The sequence below is a fragment of the Aptenodytes patagonicus genome, chromosome 6 (genome assembly GCF_965638725.1).
Source record: "Aptenodytes patagonicus chromosome 6, bAptPat1.pri.cur, whole genome shotgun sequence".
Lineage (NCBI taxonomy): Eukaryota > Metazoa > Chordata > Aves > Sphenisciformes > Spheniscidae > Aptenodytes > Aptenodytes patagonicus.
The window spans coordinates 31863944-31880972 of NC_134954.1; the positions used below are offsets into that span (position 1 = coordinate 31863944).

The 17029-nt window shown below is 42.2% G+C and overlaps 1 protein-coding gene across 2 annotated transcripts in view; it reads left to right on the forward strand.

Annotated features, from left to right (window-relative positions):
• The window catches only part of MCM3AP (minichromosome maintenance complex component 3 associated protein), a 28711-nt gene that overhangs the window by 5856 nt on the left and 5826 nt on the right, over window positions 1–17029 (forward strand). For both annotated transcript variants that reach the window (XM_076341982.1, XM_076341981.1), the window contains exons 6-25: window positions 864–1003; window positions 1501–1695; window positions 1906–2174; window positions 2834–2996; window positions 3576–3736; window positions 4958–5202; window positions 5924–6114; window positions 7070–7170; window positions 8142–8273; window positions 8870–8983; window positions 9491–9643; window positions 11087–11284; window positions 11599–11667; window positions 12369–12503; window positions 12920–13073; window positions 13530–13788; window positions 14145–14242; window positions 15360–15750; window positions 15893–16147; window positions 16898–17027. In XM_076341982.1, the coding sequence (XP_076198097.1) occupies window positions 864–1003; window positions 1501–1695; window positions 1906–2174; window positions 2834–2996; window positions 3576–3736; window positions 4958–5202; window positions 5924–6114; window positions 7070–7170; window positions 8142–8273; window positions 8870–8983; window positions 9491–9643; window positions 11087–11284; window positions 11599–11667; window positions 12369–12503; window positions 12920–13073; window positions 13530–13788; window positions 14145–14242; window positions 15360–15750; window positions 15893–16147; window positions 16898–17027 (3553 nt within the window). The remainder of the gene's footprint in view (window positions 1–863; window positions 1004–1500; window positions 1696–1905; window positions 2175–2833; window positions 2997–3575; window positions 3737–4957; window positions 5203–5923; window positions 6115–7069; window positions 7171–8141; window positions 8274–8869; window positions 8984–9490; window positions 9644–11086; window positions 11285–11598; window positions 11668–12368; window positions 12504–12919; window positions 13074–13529; window positions 13789–14144; window positions 14243–15359; window positions 15751–15892; window positions 16148–16897; window positions 17028–17029) is intronic.

Genomic DNA, 17029 nt, shown 5'->3' on the forward strand with positions numbered 1-17029 from the left:
GTTGTGATATTATGGAAATGGCTTTAAAGAGAGAGTTTAACATGGAGCAGTCTGTAAAATACTCTTCTATTGTACATATATACATTAATTTCTTGCAGAACATGCAAAAATCTGTTTTACTTATTGCACATGCGTATTTCTTGTGGAAAGTGAATAGCAGACTGTTCATCTTCTGTGAAGGAGGCCGTGTAGGGAGATTTGCTTCCCTGCAGGCTCTTTGAAGAAAGCTACCCAAAGCCTAACTGTGTTTCTCTAAATTCAAACTACTACATAGCTGGTAATTATTTCAAGAAATGGCCTTTTGTTTCACAGTGCTGGGTTGAAATCCTTCCATCCTGTTCTTGCCATTTCAAAGCTGACCCTACTTAAGATCTTATTTTTAATATTAGACAAACAGATTTCTTGTCCACTTGACATGGAATTGTGAAATTGCCGGTGCTTAGTTAGGACACAAAACATTGGGTATCTTTTAGAGGCTTCAATCTTTTCAGCAAAACTCTCGATAGCTAGGTGGGATGGTAGGAGAAACTTCCCCAAAGGAGTGGTGCAACCCTGGGATAGGCTCCACAGTGGGCAAACCCCATCCTTGTGCATTTCTGACCACGCCAAGGTGTGGGTACAGCCTTGCTCTGAGTAGAGGTAGGATGAGAATCTCTAGAGGCCTCTTCTCACCAGCTTTTTTTGTGAACTGTTGCCGTAGCAACGTACTTTTTGACCAATACGTACTCCATTGACCAATATACAGACTCCAGCTGAGGCATCTGGCATGCTTAAGGCTATGTTGGCACATCAGGGTAATAGCTTGTCATGAAAATAAAAATGAGATGCTTAGTGTTTGTTCAATTTTATTTATTTTTTTTTAGCTCGAATAAAAAGGACTGATCTTGGCAAAGCAAAAACTGTTGTTGGCACTTGCCCAGACATGTGTCCTGAAAAGGAGCGCTACATGAGGGAGACAAGAAACCAGCTCAGTATCTTTGAATTGCTTCTAGGATCTGACAAGGTATGAGCCCTCTGTATGCAGGGATTTGTTGTTCCCAGGACATCTGTTTGCTTGCTGCTTATATAAAGCTGTCAGTGTTGTTTAGTTGATTACAGGGTTAATTATGGTGGAAAAATTCTGGAGGCCATTTCATTAATGTCTTTCAATTCCCCGTTGTAGAACAAGAAGGCTAAAGAATGGCTTTTTCACTCTATCATGTCTTTTATTTAGCTACAGACAGGCTTTTAGAGCTACAGTTCTAAAACGGTAGGGCAGCAGTATACATCGTCTTGAAGGTTATGAATTTGAGACTAAGTCAACACCTAGGATCCTGTCAGAAAATAAAATATTTGCTATCGTAGCAGAATGGATGTGGGCTGTTAGTGTGAACAGTGGCAAAACTCCTTTAACGGTCTACTCCTTACTAAAGTAAAGGCATGGATGGGATGAAATACTCTATACTCCTGAAAAGTTGAACATACTCCTTGAACTTTGATTCTTTTCTCCACATCTTGCAGGTAGATCATGCAGCAGCAATCAAGGAATATAGCAGGTCTTCAGCAGATCAGGAGGAACCTTTGCCCCATGAATTGAGACCCTCTGAGGTGTTAAGCATGACCATGGACTATTTAGTGACAAACGTTATGCATCAAGAAGGAAACTACCGAGAATGGTATGACTTTGTCTGGAATAGAACTCGTGGAATAAGAAAGGTAAGCACTGGCAGATGGAGATGTTTGATAGAAAGCAGATCACAATGCTGTGAAAAGTGAAGCAAAAAGCAATAGTAATTCAAACGTTCTGAATTGCAAAGTGACTCAAAGCACAGTTGAAATGAGTTTTCCAAAGGTAATGCCAGATGACTGTGCTCTTCAACTGTAGTTTAAAAATACATGCAATGCTTTCTTTATCATTCTGGTTAGGATATAACCCAGCAACATCTCTGCAACCCACTGATGGTGTCTCTGATTGAGAAGTGCACTCGTTTTCACATCCATTGTGCTCACCACTTGTGTGAAGAGCCCATGTCCTCCTTTGATGCCAAAATCAACAATGAGAACATGACTAAATGCCTGCAGAGCTTGAAGGAGATGTATCAGGACCTGGCTAACAAGGGGATTTACTGCAAGAGTGAAGCAGAGTTCAGAGGTTATAATGTCTTGCTGAATCTCAACAAGGGTGATATTCTCAGGTGGGAACAACAGATACCACTTTTTTCTTTCTTTGCCTCTGGGAAGAATTGGGATTAGGATTAAGTCCAGACAAATTGTAATGAAGGTGAAGAGCTTAGTTGCAAAATTTTTTTGCCAAAGAAAGTGTGCTGTAGTAATGTTTTATTTGAATTTTTCAATAGGTCATTTTAAAAAGTGTATTTTTTTAAGAAAATAAAAAAAAAGTTTTATCTCCTTGAATAACTCACTAGAGCTTCTGAAGGTAGTAAAAAAACCCAACCAAACGAACAAAAAATCTTCACTATTCTCAATCAAGGAAACTTTTTTTCTCTTCCCAGAATGGTATCCAAGCTTCACTGCTTTATCTGCAGTAGCACCAAGCAAAAACTATTTTGTGGGCAGAGTCATATTTTGCTTTTCTGGTCAATCTCTTAACTGCCTTCCTCCCTAGACGTTGGAGTGACGTACCTAAATAACATGCTGTTTATGCAAGCATCATCAGAAGATTAATGATCAGTAAATAATACTGCAAATTTAATTCATAGCTGTTTGTTTTGGACAGGAATTGCATGTTTGTCTTAAAGCTCCTAATTTTAATTCCATTTTGTAACAGGTTGCTACTGAATTGTGATTGTTAATATTGAAGCAAAAGGTTTGTCTCTGCCTTTTGTCTCCACAGAGAAGTACAGCAGTTTCATCCAGAGGTTAGAAACTCTCCTGAAGTTAGATTTGCAGTTCAAGCTTTTGCTGCATTAAACAGCAACAACTTTGTGAGGTTTTTCAAGTTAGTGCAAGCAGCTTCCTATCTGAATGCCTGTCTCTTACATTGTTATTTCAACCAGGTGAGAAAAAGGCAGATGGATATTTTTTAAAGTGTTAATTAGTAAAACAGTCTGGGACTTTTGGGAGGAAATCTTCTTAGCAGAAAACTTGGTAGATATTTAGCCTTAAAAATAATCTTATTCTCGCTTCTTCAGAAGCGTTAAAAATTTATCAAGAGTTTTCTGCTGTGATATAAAGGACAAATACTAAAATGCTCTTCTCAGCATTTTTTTCCCATAACTGTGTACAAATACATATTATTTCCCCTGAAAATAATTGGGAAGCATAGAAGCAGGCCTGAGACTTTTGCAAAGGAAATACCAACCTGCACTTTCAGAAACCCTTGCAAGCTTTTTCTTCTGCACAAGAATCGCAAAGGGATATGCTCAAAATGAGCAGCATCAAAGAGGAGCAGAAACTAGAAAGCAAGTGCATAGAATTTAAAAAGAAAGTTAAATCTGAATAGTTCTTTGTGGATATTTGATGACAAAGTACTGATTTCTTTTAAATGTGGTTTTCATGGTTATAGTACACTTTATAGTACATTTTGGGGTCTTTAACGTAGTAGTTCTGTGGCTTTTTCTTTTATCTTCCCCCAGATTCGTAAAGATGCTCTCAAATCTCTCAATATTGCCTACACTGTGAGCACCCAAAGATGTACAGTGTTTCCCTTGGATCACCTGGTCCGCATGCTACTGTTCAAAGACTGTGAGGAAGCAACTGATTTTATAAGTTATTATGGCCTGAGTGTATCTGATGGGTAAGTGTAAGGAAAAGGGCGTCTTGTGCCTTAAGATGCCTAGTGGGGTTAGATGAAGTGTTATGTGGACGGGCTGCCCCTGGAGTTTGCAACCAGAAAAAGAAAACAGGTGATGGATAGGGGCTGGGCTCTAAGCAAAGCACTAGGATAGTGATGGGTGCAGATTTTAATAATCTGTTCTATTTTTATTGCTGTAATTATGAAAAGTTCTTTAATTTTGCATCTTTCCCTCAAGAAATGGTATTTGTATCCCTATAACTACTGTGACTTCCCACAATAGTGTTTGTTTGCGCTTGTGCATCTTCTTTTTTTACTTGGCTTGATAAGGTGACAAGGGATTTCAAGGATACAAAATACCTTCAGCCTTCTGGAAGGTGGTGAAAAACGAGAGAAACATTGCCCTCAAAGGAGAGACTGCATATTGAACTCTGTGTCCATTGGACTCCAGGGACTTCCTCCCTAGAAAGAGATGTTGTGAATAACCCAGTAAAAAAAAAAAAAATTGTTTTAGGCTCTTATCTTGCAGTTAAATTGTAGTAAATTGCAGCTCTGTAGGAAACGAGGATACAGGTCTGCTTCTCAGGAAACTGGCATTATGGTGATGCATGTAGGGCAGGATGAAGCTGAACAGTGCAAACCAGTTTTTAGAGGATGTTGGAGACCAACCGTTTGCAGATAAGAGTGTCTGCTGTGGAAATACATACATTGTAAGGTGTGCTCATACAGACTTGCAGTCTCAAGAGACTGGAGAAGGCAAAAAAACTTGAGCATGCCAGTTAGTGCTCTATTTCCTGTTAACATTCTGTTTTGAGATAATAAATTAGCCAGACTACAGGTGCCAAGATCGGAAGAAGATTGCAGCTTTTAAAATAACTTCTGTAGGTAGTCTTGGCATCTATCATGTGGGATGTAGTCTAGGTAAAATGTATGCAGATAATATACACAGTGGATAAAGGTTAAAAGGAGAAAGAGACAAAATAATCCATGAGGGTGCCCAGAAATTTTAGTGCAGCTTGTACTCTGTCCTGGGAGGATAGCTGTGAAGACAGTGCTCTCTGCCTTCTCTGCTCTGGTTCCCACCAAAGATCGAGATCCGGGCTACAGGGAGCAATCCTGAGTGCCCAGTGCCTGTCTCGCTTTGCCCTGCTAAGCTGTCCAACTGAAAACATACAGGTTACTGGAGCTTTGAGGATGTACTCCTGTCTTCTTATTTTTCCCCAGTGCTTACGTGGAGCTGAATCGCTCAGCTTTCTTGGAGCCAGACGGATTACCCAAACCACGTAAATCGGTGTTTGTCAGCCGGAAGCTAACTGTCTCAGTTGGGGAAGTTGTAAATGGTGGGCCGTTGCCCTTAGTGCCTCACCACGTGCCTGTTTCCAGTTTCAATGGACAGAACAAGTATACTGGCGGAAGCACCTCTGTGGATCAAGCTAGTAGTAGCCAAAAATCCAGCATGGAAGCAACAGGTAAGAGCAAACATGCATTTTAGATACTGCTCAGGAACATACTTCAGGGTCAGCTCTGTGAGTAGTTTTATTTTACAAAGCAGAAACTGTTCTTGGCTCATATGGGTTGAAATTGCATGGAAATTTGTATGTAACGAAAGCATGTTTTGATTTAAATGTACTTCTGCATCTGTAAAAGCTAAGAAGCAACCTGATTAATAAAATATATTTCCCAATACAGGAAACGCGCTAACAGAAATGGGCGCAATTTTGCCAACATAGGTGAAATAACTAGATATTTGGCTACTTCAGACAGCCAACTTCCCTTTTCACTTTGCAGATTTTGTATTGCAGCTGTTTGTTCCCACTGTGTGTATAATCATGTTGTTTTTCAAGTTAGCTGAATGTATGCTTTTTTTGTCCTTGTTGAAAGTACGTACATTTTTCATTTATTCAAGAGGTGTGTGTAGGTGCTAGGTGTACTTGACTTAAAACAGTTGCTTTATTGGACATGTATGTACTTGGAGGTAACGTGCAATGAAATTTTTGAATAAAATATTCATGAATATAAATTATTCCTATGATACATTTTTAACTTTAAGGCAGCAAGCTTCTGTTACAGACTTGTTTTATGACCTGACGAGATTTATCAGACAAGCCAGCTTTTGAAAATAAGAATAGTTTTGCTTCTATTTGTGACTGACCTGGTTTTCTTAATTCTTCTTTTCCCCCACCTCCCTAGAAGGAAGAGTGGAAAGCAAAGGTGTGGATTTAGATGCCACAGCAGTAAGAGTCCAGCCCCTAGCTCATCTTCTGCCCTCACTGTTACCTCGTCAGCTTGTGCCAGTGCTGTCTCCTGTGCAGGCAATCTCCCAACCTGCTGGACAACCTGAGCCTCTCTCTTCAAAGCCTCAGCCTGTCTACACAGACACAGTAAGGAAATTTAAACCCATCATGAAATATTTGGGAAAGATCTGTAAAATGTAATAAAAGGTAACTGAGTTCTTAGGTTGTTTTAGTTTTCCAGAATCTGCATGTGTTACGTAGAGTCAAAAGGAGACACTCCCTGCTTCAGTTCTTTGGATATTTTGAGAAGTTGTTTCCTTGGACTATTCTGAAAAGAGAAGAGTCTTGAGTGATTTCAGATGCAAGCCTGAAATGTCAGTGCTTGCTCAGACTTCTTCATAGGATAAAGAGTCCTGTCTGTTTAGCATTTATTTGAGAAACCTCTATGGAGAGAGTCAGAAAGTGATAGTAGAAAGTGATTATCTTTGACTTAGTAGGTAAACTGTGCTTTAGTGAGTAATATTGAGCTGTTTCTTAATGGCACGTATTTCAAATGAGACATGACATGGATATAAGACTATTAACGTTGGGTCTTGAATGTGTACCCTGTGTATCTGTGCTGCCCCTTTTTCTCCCTCCCACACGTTTAGATATGTACTAATGCTGAACCCATCTCAGAGTGTCTCATTGCTTTGTAAAGTACAGCTGCCATATTCTACCTCAGTGTGGCTACATTTCAGTGAAGATTAGACCTGGTTATTTGGAATTAAATCAGCTAGAATGAGAGAAACTCTCAAGAAAATAGGAATCCCTCTGAAAATTCACTTTTCTTAGCTATTGTTTTCTAACTTGACTTGCTCATATTTAATACAGAAAGCTGCTTTTGTTTCTGGGCTGTTACTAACCTTTTGGATAGTCTAAAATTTCCAGGCTGTTGTGTTTGATTAAGTTAGCTTAATTTATAAGCAGAAATACAGGTGATTTTGCCAATTACAGTCAGTTAAACAAGGCTGAAAAGCCTCACTCCCAATTCACATGTGCGCCCAGGCCATCCTGAGCAGGACTGCATCTTGATTCAGCTGCTTCCTCTGCTGTGTTGTAGGACATCGCCGAAGTGGTGGACGGGCTTGTGCACGACGTCCTCAAAGGAGAGTGCAGAGAAGTTGGCAGAGCAGGAGTGGCTTACGTGACTGCTGCCATCTGGTAAAGAGCATTTATTGCTGGTACTCCTGGAGTCTGTCATCAAAGCTGCAACTTCCCATAGCAGCACCATGTGTGAAGGTCATAAAACTAAGCAAGGCAAGGTCTGTAGTGGAGATAGTCTTACTGATACAGTTGAGGGAAAAGCAGACATTTCTTCAGATGTCTGCCACCTCTCTGTTACACACCAGCTAGCCTAATGGAAGACTAACTGCAAACCTCTGTAAACCTTGCCTTGCATGACACACACCACTGCCACAAGAAATGTGTGTTGTGGAAGAGAAGGTGCCTGAAGGGGGGTAAGAGGAGTAAGTCCAGATCTGGTTGCTTCACTGCTTCAAATAACGCTTCCTCTCCAAGGCAGTTGGTAGAGTTGTAGATGTGGGTTTGTGACCAAAACAGTGTTATTAATGCACCAATGTTTTGGTTATTGCTGAACAGCACAGGGTCAAGGCCTTCCTTGTTTCCCACTCTGCACCCTCGTGAGTAGGCTGGGGTGGGGGGGTGTGCCGGAGGCTGGGAGGGGAGACAGCTGGGACAGCTGACCCAGACTGACCAAAGTCCATACCATGTGACGTCATGTCATCAATAAAAACCGGTTTAGGGGAAGAAGAATGTGGGGTTTTCTGGCTTCCAGGGTGGCCATTGATTGGAGACTATCTGGGCATTGGTCTGCCTGTGGGAGGTGGTGGCTGACTGCCTTTGCTTTGCTTGGTGGGGGTGCGGGTGTGTGTTTTTTCCTTTAACCTATTACAGTGTCTTCATCTCCCTCCACAAGTTTTCTTTTGTTCTTCCTATTTTCTCCCCTGTCCTGATGTGGGGAGGGGCGTGAGTCAGTAGCAGTGTGGGTGCTTGGCTGGTGGCTGGAGTCAGTCCACCACAATGGAGCAAGGGTATGCTTGAGAAAAGCACAGGCATAGGGCTTTGAATTAAAACTTTCTGGTTTTGAAAAGAGAATTGCTGTTTCTGCACAGCACCTCAGACGCCACCATGGAGGAACTCGTGACTGAAGTGATGGGGGACATCCTCAGACAAGTGGCTGGAAGTGTGCTTAGCGCAGAAAGGGAGCGTGTCAAAGAGGAAAGACGCAGAGAGGAGGAAGAGAGGTGAGTCGCTGCTTTTGCTGTGGGGCAGGGTGGACTGTATACACCCTTAAGCAACATAATGACAGCTGGTGCCAACCTGAGTCCTTGTACATGTGCTCAGGCCCTGTGTCTTTCCACCATGCCAACAGCACTCAGTTTGTCTCACATTGAACTGCTCTGTGCAGGCAGGCTGTCCCTTCCGTGTTCTCACTCTGCTAGTTAGTATTTTGATGACATCATAGAGCCACTATGAAAATGGTGGGTGGGAATTTTGGGAACTTTTATTCACCCAGAGCTTCCAGAGAGGGAGATGCATCCTGGCCCTGCTGTATGCAGGAACTTTTCCTTCCGAGTGAGCTACTTGTCTGTAGCTTACTGGGGTGAGAATAAAATAACCCCGTTGTTATCTGTATTTTTGAGGGAAACCTGGCTCCGTGCAAAGCTGTTTAGAGAGAGAAACCAGCTAGTGGGAACTTAATTTTAGGCGAATTAACTGTCTGACGCTGCATGTAGCACTTGTGTAACTAAGCGGCAGGTTTGCCAGTGTAAATCTCACTTGTGTAAATCTTGCTGCTCTTGTCTTGCCACTTGTGTAAATCTTATCTCTGTCCTTCCAGGCAAAAGCAGGAAAGAGAACAGTTAATAAAGCAGTTGAGCCAGTTGGTGGGTATGGAGTTAATGGAAGAAGTAATAAAGGAGAGTGTTCGAGAAGCTTCAGCCAATGAGTTAAAGTACGTACAACATACTGTATGCTATACTTTGCTGTAGGATGCTTTCCTAAGGGTAAGAATTTGTTAGGGAGTGGTGGGCTTCTTGCTTGGCCTTCTCTGAGTTCATCTTCAATAAGCTACTTTAAAGAGAGGGTAAGTGTACTTGATTGTACAGCGGGCTGCCAGTTTGCAGTCGCGCTGTGTAAGGCAGTAGTGGTCTTCCATGGTGGAGGGAATAGAGGCTCTGTCTAGGACAAGGCTGCCCCGTGTGCTTATTTTTCTTCTGACTCCCTTATGGCTCAGCTGTGGGCTTTCTTGTAGACCCTTCTTTGGAAGCCCATGATCGGTGTAAAGCTTGAATGACTTCATTGATTACTGGTCTTGTTTAGAAGGGCCATAGAGTAGAAGTGTGGAAAATCCCTTTGCTAAATGTGATGGTCTTCCCTGTTTGCAGCTCAGCTGATTATATTGGCGCTTGCTGCAGTCTCCACCTCACTAGAGGTCTTGGTTTGTTTCATTTTGAACTAGATGTGCCTTAGAAAGAGACCAGCAAGCCCGTATTGCCCGGTGTTCAGAAGAAGTCTGTGGTCATGTCATGGACCTCTTTCTGGAGGATGAGATTTTCCAGATTGCTAAGGAAACCCTTCAGGAGCTCCAGTGTTTCTGCAAGTACTTGCAACGGTGAGTTGCCACCCTGTGATACAACTGCTTTTCTTGGGAGCATTGGCACAGAGTGGTTAATAGAGTTTGAACTACAGCTGTCTGTTTGCCGTTCTTTTTGCTGTCGTCTTGTCTCCACTATAAGGGTAGACTTACAGTCTTATTACCAGCCTCTAATAAGTTACTCAGCTATATGTGGGGAGGGGAGCACACCTCATCAGAGTCAGGTAATGAGCTTGGTAGGAGATTTCAGCTTCATTCTATCTAGAAACTTGTAATAATTTCTCCTTGTAGTCTTTCTGTTGGATTCTTGTTTTTCTGGATGTGTGCTAAGTGTTCAGTGGCTGTTGTGGTGCTCCAGGGCAGAGATTCGTTTTTCCCTGTGCTGTGCTGTCCCAGTGCAGTCAGGTTGAGATGTGTTTCAGGTGGCACTTCTCACTGCTAAAGAGGAAGCAGCAGGCTAGTCTCTTCACTGTGGAGCACCTTCCCTTTCAGAGTTCTTTCTGTCCTAAAACTGATTTCATGTGTTTCTTCAGGGCATGCATAAATCTCCTTCAGTGCAATAGGGAATGTTAAGGAGGAGCCTAAAGATACATGAAACAAATGTACATGCAGCAGTCAAGAAAACTGGATGATGCAGGAATGGTGGTTTTTTTTTTTTCTTATAAGCCCTGAAAATACCTGAGGAAACACAATAAAAGACTTCAATTCATAAATTTTTGTGTTATAAAACTGTTGGGTGGTACATGTTTTGAATCATTTGGTCATAGAAAAATAGACTAGCATCTAATGATAAAGGCTTTATTATATGTTCTCTCCTTGTTGGTGAATTTGCCTTTTTAAATGTTCCTTAAAAACAGAACAAAAAAAAAAAGAGGCATACCTTTTGTACTGCAATAGGTGTTGCAAAAGTATTTTCGGCAAGTGCTTGAGATATCAGAGAAGCTTTATAACGGATCATTGTAAAACGCTCTATGTGCTAGGAATAAACATGCTGAATAATGGGGAAGGAAAACCTATGCTTGAACTTCTGCCTGGGGAGCGCAGCTAGGACAGCTAAGGAAGTGATAAGATGGAAGAGTGGCAATCCTGCTTCTCTCCTGTGATCTCTCTGGCTGCTGAGAGCAAGTGCAGCTTGCTAAGCAGAAGGCTGCTCCCTTTTGTCTGCATTGTTTTTTTTGAATGGGGCACAAGGCTGCCCCTTTTGGACACTGCATGTGTACAGCTGGGAGGTCTCGTCCTGTGCATGCTCTGTTTGAGCTCTGACTTTGCTGCTGTGTCCAGAAATACAGCCTGAGCCCGCTACACCACCCACATGCACCACCCTCACACTTGCCCCTGGGCAGAGCGTGACTTGTGGGGTGTTTGAGAGCCCAATCCAATCTGAAGAGCAAAGATGAGAAAACCTGTTTGGTCTGCAGAGGAGTTTATTAATGTGACCTATTTATCTATTCTCTTCCAAAGGTGGAGGGAGGCAGTGGCAGCTCGAACAAAGTTGAAACGTCAAATGAGGGCGTTTCCAGCTGCTCCCTGTTGTGCAGATCCAAAAAATAAACTGAAAGCACTGTCCCCCAGTGCTGAGTGGCCTATAGCCATGGAGAACTTGTGCAAGAGAATTGTAAACCTGGGGAATGGAGGAAAGCTGGGGATCTCTTGCACGAGGTAAGGATACTTACAGTGACAGCAGTTGGCAATCTGTTTGATTTTTGGAAGGTAAGTTACAAAGTAGCCCTCTTTAAATCTTCATTGTGAACGTTAATGGTTTTGCAAAACTGTTTGTTCTCCAATACCCCCAAAAAGACCCTTTCTGCACAAATGCCATGACAAAGACTGCAAACCTAAAGAAACCCTTCTTCCATTAACGGCAACTTTCTAAAGTGTCTGCAGTACTTCTCGGGTCTTAGTCAGTGTTTCTTAAATTGGTTAAAGTACCTGTTTTATACCAAAAATTACAACCAAGAATCTTTTGTTTCCAGATTGAATTGGCTGAGAAACAAGACTGTGCATGAAATTAAAGTTCAGCACTTCTACCAGCAATTGTTAAGGTATGTTGGTGTTTGATCCTTGTTTTCTTTCTAAGCAAACTGTAACAGAAATGCCAGAGATCTCAGAAATGTCAGTAAGGAATGGCAAAATCATATTCACGTGTCCACTTGCAGCCTTGCTTCTGGGAGTATTTTTGAGATAAGGGAAATTGGAAAATAAATTCATGAAAGCATTAGGCCATCTGATCCTATTGCCGTGGGTGTAACTTTAAGGATCTGATGGATATTATGTTTTGTTTTAGTGTTTTTTGTACCTGGGTGGGATGGGGCCTGGGATAGGGTATAGGGGGAGAGGAGTAAATGAGCTGTTAACGGCCTGGCTTGTGGCACAAAGGGATTGATCTAGATGTTTAAAGTGCAGCAGGAGGTCTGCCTTCTCATGGCTTGTCATGCACTCTAATGGTCTGTGTGTTTATTGGAGCAGGGTATTGAAGCAGTGTGGAAGTGAAGCAATACACATATGGTCGCACAATCTCCAAAGTAAGGCTTATGTAACAGATTTAGCAGCTGCAATTTTTGAAGGCATCTGGTCTGTGGTGAAATAGTTGGGCAACAGATATAAAGAATTAGCTCTAATTTTGTACTGTTTGAACTGGACAGTAGCTACTACAGTATTGTAACTTGTTCAGAGCAAGAAAAACATTCCCCAGGTGGGAATGATCACTAGGGGGTCTTTTCACCAGCTTCTGTCTCTCTTTAAGTGATTTAGCTTGGACTCCCCTGGATCTTGTCTCATTAATCACTGAACATATTCCAGTTCAACAAGAACAGTTTTTTTGGAAGGTGCTATTGGTTTTGCCAAATGATGATGAATATGCAGAGGATGATCCCAACAGGTAAGTAAGAGTTGATTGATAGGTCCCTTTCTCACCAGGGCAGTCAAATAGAGGAAGAGTAGTAGTATACAGTCCTTGATGTATGTTTTTCCCGCACCATGTCAAATTTCCAGTTTGTTTTTTTTTTTCTCCAGAGCACTCTAAAGAATATAGCTGTAATTTATTGCAGTGGTCTGTATCTTCTCCTGACATTGTTCACTGAATTCCTTTTGCTCATATTGAAAACGGAAAACCTTGAGATATGTACCAGTGTGGAGAATTTCAGAACACTTAATGGCTATTTAGCAAAATCCAAGCAATATGAAGGTTGGGGTTATGATAGATTGTGTTGTCTTAGAGGTGTTGGTGCTAAAACCCTAAAATGCCATTTTTTTAAAAACAAAAACCCCAAAAGCCCACTCTTTCTTGTTTGCTAGGGTACTGGTGGATTGGTTGAAAGCCAAATTTATGGGAGACAAAAGCTGGAAGAAAAATGCTTCACATACAGAAGGCAGAATTCAAACACTGACGTTATTTAATTTCCCTGGCACACAAGGGAGAAGAAGTATTAAAGTCAGTGTGTGTGTAAAGGTAGGTGAGAACAATTTTGTCATACCTAACAGGCCATAAAAGCAGGGTGTGCTCTTTTCCAGTGGATGTTGTGCAGAGGCTTTTCACACTGTGTCCTGTTGGAGGGAGATGATACTGGGAGGGATGGGGTTGTTGAAAAGGCCTGAACAAAGATGGATTTTGTCTTTCTTTCTAGTCAATCAAGTAAATACCTGCCTAAATACAGTGCAATAGTTAGAACCTCAATCATCTCAATTCCTGATGCCAAATCAGGTGCTGAAGTGCACTTTTGTGCTCACCTGCATCTATTGGATACATCCATGTTTGTCTCGTAACTCATTGTTTTAAGATTTGTAGAGCTCCTGGTAATGAATGTCAAAGCTGAATGCTGATGATAGTAAACTTCAGATTTCAGTATGAAAATAGCTTCATATAGCTTTAGCTACATTACTGTTGTCATCTTTGTAACTTGTATAGGTGGCACATGGTGCGCTGTCCGACTCTGAGCTTGATACAGCTGAGATGCAGAAAGACTTGCTTGGAACCAGTGGTCTCATTCTTCTTCTGCCCCCTCGAGTTAGGAGTGAAGATGTTGCAGAAGATGATGTTTATTGGCTTTCAGCTTTGCTGCAGTTGAAACAGTTGCTTCAGGCCAAACCTTTCCACCCGATAGTTCCCCTGGTGGTTCTAGTCCCCAGTCAGGAAGAGGAGGCCACAGAGAAAGAAGTAGAAGAAGGTACGTGATTATTTCTGTGCCTTGAAAAAACAATGTGAATGCTTAGAGCTGCCCCAAGTAGAACCGTTGCAGCTAGTGCAGTCTCTCAAATACAGTGTCTAGCAGAGGGAGAGACTGTGAAGTACAATACTTCTAAAAGCTCTGCTAGAAATCCAGAGGCCTTAAGAACTGATCAATATGGAAAGAAATGAACTTTCTTTTAGCTTCCAGTTTTCCTTTGCACACAGTATTTGATCCTGAGAGTCTGTGGGGAAAGATGGAAGAGAGAATTAATGCTGTGAATATATGCAGAGTAGGTCAGAGTAGGAGATACCGGTTTGTTCTTTGTGTATATGGCAGGTTTTCTTATTTTTAAGGTTTGATGCTGCAGGACTTGATTTCAGCCCAGCTTATTTCAGACTACACCATTGTTGAGCTCCCAGGTTCAATCAATGACTTACAAGGCACCAGAAGGGTAAGAACAGCAACTCGCATGAAGAGATACTTGGCTCGTTTATCATTAACCTCTCAATTACTAATGCCTTATAAGGAACTGTTATGTTTTCAGTAGCTTAAATTGCAGCTGAGTCTTGTGTAGTGGGATATTTTTTCTGTTGAAGTTTCTGTAACATAATTTTTGTTCAAAAAGCTCTCTTACCATTTTTTTCACACATCTGAATTTGCTGGAGTTGGGTACTCGCTTGTTAATAGTGATTCCAACATCAGCCAGAACTATTCTGAAATGAAATATTTCTGCTACTTTTCCATTATTTGTGACTGTTCTATTTTAACTGACTAGAGATCAGTTGCATTTGCTACATAAAAGATAGTTTCTTCTGTGTAATACTGAAAACTGCACTGAGACCAAAATATGTGGATTATGTAAATCCATTCTTGTCTGTCCCACCTGTGTTGACTAGCAGAGGTACCATTGCTGCCTAACAGATGAGTGCTAGTGGTGGGTAAGCCTTTGTACCCTTAAGCTCCCAGTCCTAAAATGCAAAGGACCCTTTGTAGCTCTTCTGGCTGCTGTGAGATCACCCAGTATTATTCCGTCTTGGTGGATGGGACTGAGGGATGCCTCTGTCCTCTCACATATGCAAAGAAGGATTGTACGGATCTCTCCCTGACAGGCTCCTGAGAAACAAGGTGAGAACAAGACAAACCCAAAGTGATGCTCCCCCACGAACCCTCACAGTTTGCATCTCTGCAGTTCAAGGACTGCCAGGATCAGACATGGCTTCTCTGGATATAGTCACCCTAGGCTAATTTCTGTGAATCTGTCCAATTTCTCCCAGATAAGTTTTCAGCATCCCCAGCATCCTGCAGCAGGGAATTCCACAGCACAACTGCACCTGGTGTGAACAGCCTCATTCTGTCTGTTCCTGAGCCTGCTGCCCGTGAATTTAGTTTGTGACCACCTAGTTGGAGAATTACTGTTGCAAATACCGGGATGATGATAGTTGATTTGTTTGTATTTTGCGGCATAGTATCTTGAATACTGTTACATCAGTTAGGGTTTCAGGATTGAATCCTCTGTGTTCTGATCACTGCAGAGCAGATTCCAACCACCCATGTTTTGTGTGTCATAGATCTCTGCGGCTGTGGGCTGGCTGGTTTCCCAATGCCCTGACTCCCTTGAGCTCTGCAGTCAGACCCTTCGGGAGTATGTCGAGAATGGGATTGATGGTGAATTTGGCAAGCGCTTCTACCATGACTGGAAGGAGAGGCGTTTAGCTGGCCTGCCATCTCAGGAGCCTGGGGTCGTCATAGAGCTGTACAACAGCGTGCTGCAGTTTCTTTCAGATGCGGCATCCTCGGAGCACCTTTGTGACTTGTCTTGGCCTGTTACCGAGTTTTCAGAGCCTGGGGGTAACAAGCTGTTGCCCCACCTGCAGTGGAACATGCCTGATCACCTGGCCTGGCTGAAGAAGGCTGTGCTGTCCTTCCAGATCCCTTACCTAGATCTGCCGCCGTTAGGTGGTGCGTACTTCATGCTGCGATATCCTCTTGGCAACACATCATTCTCTGATGTGTCTGCGCTGTGTTGAACTATCAGCCTGTAAGGTGGGTAGTTTGGCTCTGTCACAAATTCTCGCAATTTACTTTGTTTTTTTTTCCATAGCTCCTTGGCGTCCTGTTTGCCACATGATTTTTCAGTATGTGTCTCAGATTGCTAGTTCTTCCCATACTCAACCACTGATCCAGTCTCAAGTGGAGAATCTGCTGAGCAAAACTTACCAGAAGTGGAAAAACAGAACATCTGGGAACTCTGAAGATGGACCTTCTGTTGATGAGATCCCTTGGGATGATATCTTGGCAGTCTGCATTGATCATAAACTGAGAGACTGGAAACCACCCAAACTGCCTATTGCTCCAGGTATTGTGTCCTTCTACAACATGGATGATACTTCTTGCATAACTGTGTTTAATAACTTGACAGTGGTGCCTTTATGCGTGGCAGCAACTGATACGTAGCCCGGAGGGAGCTATGGTCTTGATCTCCTCCTGTAGAATGACACTGTGCTTGCTGCACATCTTTCTGCTCTTTGGAGTGTGTATTTAGTGTTGATTGACTTGAGCTTGTGATTAAAAATTTTGTCTCTGGAGGAATATGGTCAGAGTCTTTCAGCCCTCCTCTCCCAGTAGGAGAGGGTTTACCTTCAATCAAAGGCCAAGAATTGGTCCCTCAGAGGTCATGTAAGCTCAGGTCAGCTGAGATGGCAGGCTGCCACTGTTAATGAGCGCTTTCATGGCTTAGTGAAGTTTGTCTTGGATTCTGTTTGCTTTCAATTTCAAGTGTGGGGGGGGTTTGGTGCCCTGTTTGTCTTAACTATAGGGAGCCTCTTTTAATAAAATGACTACTTAGCTCACTGAACACTGAACTTGGATGCACTAGAATTTTTAAAATGAAGATAAAGCAGCATTTTACAGTCTTTCCCAGTAATCTGGTATCTGTTGAATAGTAAATGAGTTCAAGGAGGCTCCTTTTTACATGCAGATTACAACTTAAAGCTGCTTGAAAGTGAACACACAATTTTTCTTCAAATTGGCTTTTCAATACTGAGCTTTTCTTCTGAAGGGGAAAATCTGTTCTAATATTAAACGTTGGGTTTGGGTTTATTCACAGAAGCAGTAAGTGAAGATGGTCAGATTCGTGTGTACTTCTTCAAGGAGCATCTAAAGAACTTCACTCTGCCTTTTTCATGGGAACAGGCCAGACTGCGCACGCAGGAGGAGATCCGGCAAGGCCACAAAAGGT